Genomic DNA, 9,506 nt, shown 5'->3' with positions numbered 1-9,506 from the left:
CCACCAAAATATCAGGTCCTCTACTTTTTACCCATTTTCCCACACTTTTTACATTGTTGTCCCTAAAAATTACGTATTTTTTGGGGTGAATTAAGATAATTATTATTTTTTTAAACTAAATAGTCCTTGGGGGGTGTCCAAAGGGTTCTGAACCAAGTCCCCACATTTGTACCCCAAAATATGGATTTTGTACTTCTGTTCTCCTGCCTTTTGCTGGAGAAACTTTTTAGCCGGTTTTTGCCTATGGAGTTTTCGCCTAGGTGAAAACTCCCGTGAATTGAATATGGAGATACTTTGAAAACAGGCGAAAAGCGTAAATCTGCAAAAACTTTTCGACATTCACTGCTTTTCGCCTCTAATTGAATACGGCCTAAGACTGAAGGTAAGAGAATGACAATATAACTGTATTGATCAATCCCACATATGGTTATATTTTACATTTAGCAGCTACACCGTGGTACTAAGCCACCATTCCCATCTTCTGTGAAAGACATCCCAAATTTCTTCTAGTGTCAGGAAACATATATGGAAAGTTGAGTGTCAATATTTTATTTTATTGCAGATAACTGTGAACTACAGTATGTTACAACACAGTGCTGCTGGAATTAGAGAAGAAATGTCCCCATTTCTCGCTAAATCTCCAAGACACATTTCACAACAAGTCTGATGCCCCTCATCTCCTAGAGCCCACCACCCCAACAATGGCATGTCAGGAATGGTCCACCATTTCAGAGCAACTGAGCCCTCATTACAATCCATGCCCTAGTCCCAGTGGATACCAGCATTCACCACACCAGTGGTCTCCTAATAGATGGGAACCAGCCTCCAATTACCTTCGCAATTGGGGGTCATCTCCAAGAACCCCCTCGTTTTCTTCCTACAAGCACAGCCCAGAGCACAAGTCAATGTACAGCAATATGAAGGATAAAAATGCACAATTAAGATTCACGCATAATATTCATATTTACTTTTCTTCTTACAGTGCAGATATTTTAACACAATAATAACACAATTGAGACTGAAGTAACACTGGTTACAGTGCAAACGAATGCAATTTAAAGAAATCTGTTTTAGTGTTCCAGCCAATACCTCTGCCACTGTGACTTCTCTATACTTTACTCTACTGGCAGCCTCAGGTTAATAATTGCTGTGACAATATTAATGAATGGATTAAATGACAGACATACATTTTATCAAAATAATTATGTGTAGACTTATCAAATTGATAAATTTAATGTGTGACAGACAGTACATGTTTGGTACCACACACACAGGTCAATAGTGGCCTAATACCAATATGACTCATGTGATTCAATCAATTTGAATAGGATTATTATTGAACAATGTGGTTGTTTTGGAGCCACATATGCTGCAGTATCACAGTGGGTGTGGCCAGCATTACTGCGTTGTTTGTTATTTTGAAATCCTTAACACATTTGAGTGGAATTTCACACCCATTAATTAGATACAAGTGAAAAGGTAAATGCCTTGGGGAGTGATTTTGATTTAGGGGAGGAGCACCATGTTACTAAAGAGGGAGTGACTGATTATTTACCGAGAGCAGTGTTTCTCAAACCTGGGCCTCATGGAACCCTAACAGTGCATGTAGCTGGAGCACGTGTTTTAATTGACTAGCAGAATAGATATACAAGTTGTTCTAATTATTCCTGATGATACCATGAAAACATGTACTGTTAGGATTCCATAAACACAGAGTTTCAGAAACACTGACCTAGAGCCTGCAGGTCAATATTAGTTACTGTATGAAACATACAGGAATTTTATATCATGTTATATTAATAAAACTAGACAAAGCTTGTTCATATTTCACAATTTACTCACATATCCCAGTAGTCAATGTTGGCTCCACTGTATATATAACTAGGTAGTTGTACACTATGTACACAAAAGTGATTGGACACCCCCGCGCAAGCGAAATACATACCATTGCGCATGAGTTCCAAATGGCCGCTAATGTGGCAGTTTCGACAAGCACACTTAGTAAGGAGGCCCATGCACTTGCAGTTCTACGGAAACAACTAATGTTTTTATCAGGACGACAATGCTACCTGTCATGTTTCTAGGGCGATGCTGGACTGGCCATCTCAGAATCCAGATTGTAACCCTTTGGGAAGAATTGGAACAACAGGTGCATTCTAGGTGGACTGGACCTTCTTCACTGTCACAATTGGCCACTGTACTTAAGGCGGAATGGCAAAACATACCGCCTGCTGTTGTCCAGGAACTTGTGGACAGTTTGCCAAGAAGGCTGTCTGCAGTAATTACCGCACGTGGTGGACCTACAAAGTACTGACGTCAATAAAACCTTGTTGATCTATTTGCTCTCAGTGTCCAATCACTTGTCTACATAGTGTATTATGTATCCTTAAACTGCTACATTTTTTTGTATCATCGTTGCATAAGACAGAACACTTGCGTCTCTTTCTGTATACATGTAGTACTACCATAGTTTATGTATCCTTATGATGATATATCCTTTAACGTTGTTGTGTCTGACCACTAGGTACTTGAAATATTCACAGTCGATTAAGAACAATCTAAATCTGGCATTCATCTGTTACAGGTTAATTTAAAGCACAGAAGAGACAGACCTAAAGATATCAGTAACTACTACAGCCGATCCATGGTGGAGGACTCCTGGGCAGAACTATTGGCCAGTGTTCCTGGGGCAACGGTGCCTACTGCTAACATATAATGAACTTCACCACCTCTTGTATTAATCAGTCACCCGTAAGGACTACTGAACCTGGAAAGGAAAAGTTACATAATATTTTAAGTTTACCTTTGGTTAAGGGTGCAAGTATGAAACACTTCCTCGTGAACAGTATTGCTTGCATGATTTCTTCAGTAATGAAGGATGCTAGTGACAAAAAAAAGTTTTAGCTTATTAATAACAGGAACATAATGATAATAAAATGCAATGCTTTCACTTGGCCCACAACCATAGCACTGCCAACAATTTGGAGCACATAGCTTCATAAGCGAAGCTCCTCAGTACTGATGGATAAACATTTCTCCTTATGTGCATGGCAACAAGTGCCAACGTGCACTGAGATAGATGAAAGTCTGACATGTAATCACAGTGTCTCCAGGAGAGTCAATTGTGAAGAGCACAGAACATTATTACCTGATCTAAACTAGAGACAGTGCCTAAACATATATGCATTATATGTTTGTTCAGTGTTGATTTTACGTACATGGTATTTTGTTATAATTCAGCTTTTATTTTCTTACACTAAAGTCCATTTCCATAAAAGCTGTTTGACTGTTAATAAGGATTAATATTGTCATCTCCATTAAATTTAATGCTATGTTCCAATTGTACAGACACCCCAACATGACCCAAATAACTCTGCTCCAGAGTTTGTTTTCTTATTACAGGAAACTGATTAAATTAACTGGTTGATATTTATTGTTACCATACTTAGCTCAGTCCCACTAAGCTGGGTACACACTAGACGATATATTGGACGATTTGTCATTTTAGGGCGAATCAAAATGACAAATCGTCCACAATGTCCAGTGTGTACGCGCTCCTGCGGATCGTTCGTCGCATCTTCAGATCTGCCTGCAGTGCAGTACAATCTAAAGATCTGGTGTCCGACACATATGGTTCTGGATGCAGCGGGGGAATAACATATCGGGCGGTCGTACACCAAATCATGTAGTGTGTACGGACCGCCCAATATATCGTCCAGTCGCATCTGCAGTCACTGGGTACGTACATAGTCTAGTGTGTACCCAGCATTAACCACAATAGGGGAAACATTTATTCAGCCTTGGTAACTACTGGTCTGCTTTGTTAGGCAACCTTTGAGACCTCCAGTTCCACAGCAGCTAAAGAGCTGCAGTATATCTACATCTAGTCTAAAATACATGCAAAGTAATTAGAGGCTTGATAAATATATCACAATTTAAAAAATCTACAGAAATTAAGAGAATTGTTAGTGCACCATCTCAGATGGATATTTGTAAAATAAAACTTTCGATATGTCTAGCAATTATTTCACCGAGTTATGATATATAAATGAATACACTCTGTATTACACATTAAAAAAGGGTAATGTTCAAAAGCCCTTCTTGTGATCATAGAAAATATATGTAGTTACAGACAGAGAAAAAAGCTCCCATGCAAAATAAAAACTTAAAAACTTTTTTGGGCAAATAATTCCTGACTGTTCAATAATCCAAGTGTGAAATAGAAAGTTTTTTATGGAATAAGTAACCCCATTTGCAAGATCTCAGACATTCTAGTGTATTCACAATTGTCAGTCACACACTTAACCAATTAATAGGCAGGGATTTCAGTATAATTGTATTACTAGAAGACAATAGAGCTGATTAAAGAACAGCAGTGGAAACTGCTTTTGAATTACACTAAAATAGGGAGTGACCTCAGTTTCTAAAGGACAGGACAGCATTCATGTTAATTAATATTGAATTAAATATGGAGTACACTTTATTTTGCTAGATGTAGAAACCATTAATGGGTTTGAAAAAAATTATGAAAAGAGGCCATATGAAGAATTTGCACAGTTGCAACATTATAGTTTAGTGCTAACTTAGGAATCCTGTAGCTTTTAAGCTGTTATGGAAATACAAGTCCCAGTACAGACTAACAATTAGAGAATACTGGGACATAGAATACTACAAAAGCTGAATAGTGACATGTTTACTTATTAGACCTTTACAGACAGCTCTAGTCAATTCTGGGGCACAAAGCATACATACTGTATATATACTGTATGTTGGTACTAAAACAGAGCATGAAAACCTGGCAGCTTTGTTTAAGAAATGCGTGTATGTGTGGAGGGGGAATGGGAGGGGTTGGGGTGTTACCTCAGCATGCAAAGGGCAGGACACCATTTGTGTTAATATTGAATTGAATGTGGGTGAAACTTTCTTTGTTGAATGCAGGGCACTCAGGTTAGAAGTGTCGCCTCACAGCCCTGTGTCAGTTCATGACCTAAGGCACAATCTATGTAGAGCCGATGTATGCTTTCCCTGTGCTCATCTGTAGATTATTTTAGTGCACAATGGGCATAAACTGTAAAAGTACTGTACGTTTGGCACTTAGGGGCACATTTATTAATTATCGCATTTGCAATGCGATCTGGGTGAAATATTAGCGCCAATGATCGCATTGCAAAAGCACGTCCCTACGATGTCAGCGGTCTCTTCACTCAAGTGCCGGGGATCCTGCACATGTGCGGCGGCCATTGCCAGGGGAGGGTCCCTCTCCCGGTAGTTTTTGCAATGTGCAGCCCATAGACTACTGTCATCTTTAGATGGCAGTAGCTGCAGGGTCCAATCTCCGGAATGCATGTTGGTAAATATGGTAGAATCACATCCCTCATAGAAACATATGGGGGTTGCAGCTGCCAGCGGGAATGGAGGGATCGTAACAGGTATCAGAAATATCTGCTGCAGTCCCTCTGCCATACATTCGGGGATACTAAATATTTGCGATTACCCCCTGAAAATTCAAATATTTATTGATAAATGCCCCTTATACATTTATAAGAGTATGATAACTTGGCAGCTTTGTTCTGTAATACACTCCCAGGAAATACAGCTGAATGTTGTCACTCCCGAGCTCTGGTTGTGGGGTAATGGGGCTGCATAACCAGCTTTAACTAGGAGGTGGCACAACTTTATAATTTTAATTGCTATTGGTGTTCCATTAAGAATTTTTAGTATAAAAACTTGTTTAAAAAAAAAAAATGTTAGGAGAACCCTTACTGGGTCAACATACACTAATTTTATTCATTAAGCATGGCTTGTGACCATAACTGACATAAAACCAGTTATATTTTCACTGTTGCCCTGCTTTGTTCACAAAAAAAATAAAAGTAAAATACACTTATGAAATAACAGTGTTTGTTTGCAATAGTATATAAGCTGATGTTTCCATAGGTCAGAGAGAGGCAACTTGTAAGTGTACAATTCTCATGGAACTACAAGTACCAGTTTACTGACAAGGGATGCTAGGCCTTATTGTTTTACCACAGATGCAGAGACACAGCCACTATCACAGTAGTTCCCAAACTGGATGTCATGGCACCCTGGGGTACCTCAGGACACTTGCAGGGGTGCCTCAGGTTGGTGGGCAGCACCAAATCAAATTATTTATGGTCAATGTAAGAGGCAAAAACATAAAATGTGGTCAAACAGAAGCGCAACCCTGCCCACCATCACACAGTGGAAGCTTAGGATGACAGGTAAGCACAAGTTACTTAAGCAATACATTTTTTCAGAATTTATCAATAACAAACTTTTGGCGTGTCGTGAAAAAAATGCTGATACTCTAGGGCGCTGTGATTCAAGAAAGTTTGGGAACCCCTGCACTAGCAGATGATATGCTGGGACTCACTGTTCTACCACAGCTTAAATATTTTAAATTGCCAATCTATTTATAACTAGAGACACAAAATACAAACAGATTAAATATGTATATTTTTACAATGTTTCTATTTTCCTTAGAATATATGTATTTTATACCGATACATACTTGCCATGCTTTGCTATTCTAGAGACAAGGCGTGGCAGTACTCTGGACACCTCTATTGTATATTGAACACAATGTCTCCACATTGATATTACAATCAGCAGGTGTGTCTCTTCCCTACTGGACATAAATACAGGACACAGAAAACACAGAATGACCATCTGTATCACTGGCAGCTGCAAAGATAAGAGCTAAGACTGAAGGTAAGTGAATAGCAACTATAACTATACTGTTCAACCCCACATATGGTTATATTTTACATTTAGCAAAATACTAAGTCACTATTTCCCATCTACTGGGAAATAAGTCTGAAAACTGTTCTAGGTTCATGAAATGAATATGGAAATTGTAAAGGTGTTTGTTTTATTCTAGATAAGAGTGAATTATGTTACAACACCGTGCTACTGGAATTAGAGAAGGGATGTCCCCATTTCGCACCCAATCTCTTATACACATTCCACAACAAGTCTGGTGCCCCCCATCTCCTAGACATATTCCACTACAAGCTTGGAGCCCACCTTCCCAACAATGGCATGTCAGGAATGGTCCACCCTCCCAGAGGAACAGGAGCCCTCATTACAATCCATGCCCTAGTCCCAGTGGATACCAGCATTCACCACACCAGTGGTCTCCTAATAGATGGGAACCAGCATCCAATTACCGTCGCAATTGGGGGTCATCTCCAAGAACCCCCTCGTTTTCTTCCTACAAGCACAGCCCAGAGCACAAGTCAATGTACGGCAATAAGAAGGATAAAAATGCACAAGTAAGATTCATGCATAATATTCATATTTACTTTTCCTCTTACAGTACAGAGATTTTAACACAATAATAACACAATTGAGACTGAAGTAACACTGGTTACAGTGCATGTGAATGCAATTGATAGAAATCTGTTTTAGTGTTCCAGCCAATACCTCTGCCACTCATCTATACTTTGTACAGGCAGCCACAGGTTAATAATCACTGAGAGAATATTTTTATGTGTACTTTTTATACTGGTAAATTTAATGTGTTACAGTACATACCAGAATTAGGCAGCCTGTGCAATAGGATACCTAATTCTGGTATAAACAATATAAAAAGATTTAGTGAAAAGAACAATTCTAGAGTTGTGACTTCTGAAGCATAATGTTTGGCTCCACATACACAGGTCAATAGCGGCCTAATTCCAATATGCCTCATAATGATTCAATCAATTTGGACAGGATTATAATTGAATAATTTGGTCCTTTTTATTAGAAATATGTGCTCCAGTATCATAGGATGTTACACCATACACACACACATATATATATATATATATATATATACATACATACATACATACACACACACAACCCTGGAGACAATGATGAAAGGGTGCTTTTGTTAGTATATTTTGTGCATATGGGAAATATCTATAAAATGTTATACTTTCCTTTTTTTGCTGCTTTATTACAAATGTCAAAATGCTTCCTGCCTTTCCTCCCGCAGCTGTGAAATGTGAAATCAACTTTTTTGTGCTTCTTTTAATAGGAAGATTTCGAAAAGTTGTCTGACTTTATATTAAATGTTTCAGCATAGTTCATTAGTGGAAGTGAAGCATTTATGATAAGAAACTTTCAGTTTGCTATGTAGGACCTGCAATTTTTCCTTTCGATCCCACCATTTCTATTTTCTATTTGAAAGTCTCCACTTTGCGAGAGGGAGGAAGGGGAGAATTAAAGGGTGTTTCTATTGACTAGAACTGGGCAGTCCAGATCAATAAATATTGGCTTGTGATCCAACATAAAATTATCTTCAATGTCTCAGCAGTCAAGATAAAATCAATTCTGGTGAATACATTATGAACTTGAGAATGGAAAGTTGGAAAGTGAATCTTGTACTGCTTGAGTTTCTGATTTTCCATGGATAATTCATATGATGCTGATTAAGCAATAAATTAATACCTTCTTGTAAGTTAGAGGAGCAGGTCAAAGTGGGTCTAGTTTGGCGTTTACTACCATAGTAAAATCCCTCCAATGATTAAATTGAGGGTGTCAGTTTGCAAACATTATGGATGGAACATTTTGCTCCTTGGATGGTGGCTAACTTACAAATGTCAGTGTTTAATGTGGTTTTCATTGTATATAAATGAAGTAGCTGTATTATGTATTCTTAAAATGTTAATGTTCAGTAGCACTACCATAGCTATGTATCCTTATTATGATAAACATTGTTATAGTGTATGATCCACTTGTCATTTGACATTTTCAATAATGCTGTAGATAAAGAATTCTCTAAAGCTGCCATTCTTATGTTACAGGTTAATTTCAAGAGAAATCTAAAAGATATCAGTAACTACTACAGCCCATCCATGTTGGAAGACCCCTGGGCGGAACTACAGGGTAAGATCCCAGGGGCAAGTGTACCTACTGCCAACATATAATGGACATCACCGCCTTTCATATCATCATATTATAATTGTACCTTTAGTTAAGGGTTCAATAATGAAACATTTCCTGTTAAATAATTTCATCAACTATCAAAAGACATTAAATGACAAACCATAATGCAGCCAGTTATTGGCGCACATGAGCCTGATGCAAAGCTAGATGGAATCAGGCTTATGTGCTCCTACATTGCAAACAAGAGGAAACAAAAAATGACACTATTGGCCTGTATGCAGAGTTGCCACCAACTTGAAATGTGCCTGTCCACTATCCATACACTTGGTTTTGGTACGAGTAATCGTCAGTACGCACTTGCGCCGAAGCATTTTCAGTGAATTTTGCCTACATGAGAACACCCATAAGGCTTATTTGGTCACAAGTAAAGAAGCGACTAAGCTGCTTATGACTCTACATTACCCATACATGCCTACTCTCTGCTCCAGAGCATGCGCAGTACAAAAACACTGAAGGCGCGTACAATCGGCTTATCATCAAGCCCCATATCTCTATATATCAACTCAGTACTGTATAATAAACACTTCCTCTTATGTGCATAGATACAA

General features: G+C 38.4%; 2 protein-coding genes across 3 annotated transcripts in view; one reads left to right on the top strand and one right to left on the bottom strand.

Annotated features, from left to right (window-relative positions):
* Positions 1 to 654: 654 nt before the first annotated feature.
* CDK12 (cyclin dependent kinase 12) overlaps positions 655 to 9,506 on the bottom strand; it is a 189,145-nt gene continuing 180,293 nt past the window's right edge. The window contains exons 15-16 of one of the 2 annotated variants that reach the window (XM_088474620.1): positions 2,804 to 2,881; positions 655 to 877 (exon numbers count right to left, since the gene is read on the bottom strand). In XM_088474620.1, the coding sequence (XP_088330746.1) occupies positions 849 to 877; positions 2,804 to 2,881 (107 nt within the window). In that variant the 3' untranslated portion in view covers positions 655 to 848. Of the gene's footprint in view, positions 878 to 2,803; positions 2,882 to 9,506 lie in introns of those variants that run through there. The other variant, XM_088474621.1, reaches the window with a different exon arrangement.
* On the top strand, positions 6,906 to 9,006 carry LOC148521751 (gastrula-specific protein 17-like). The gene is made up of 2 exons (XM_088474713.1): positions 6,906 to 7,295; positions 8,817 to 9,006. Exons 1-2 carry the CDS (start codon positions 6,915 to 6,917, stop codon positions 8,937 to 8,939), a joined length of 504 nt encoding a protein of 167 aa, XP_088330839.1. The 5' UTR covers positions 6,906 to 6,914; the 3' UTR covers positions 8,940 to 9,006.

Source organism: Taudactylus pleione, unplaced genomic scaffold (genome assembly GCF_031769625.1).
Source record: "Taudactylus pleione unplaced genomic scaffold, aTauple2 ptg000155l, whole genome shotgun sequence".
NCBI classification, from domain to species: Eukaryota; Metazoa; Chordata; class Amphibia; order Anura; family Myobatrachidae; genus Taudactylus; species Taudactylus pleione.
The sequence above is the reverse complement of the archived record's forward strand: the minus strand, read 5'-3'. Positions and strand labels throughout refer to the sequence as shown.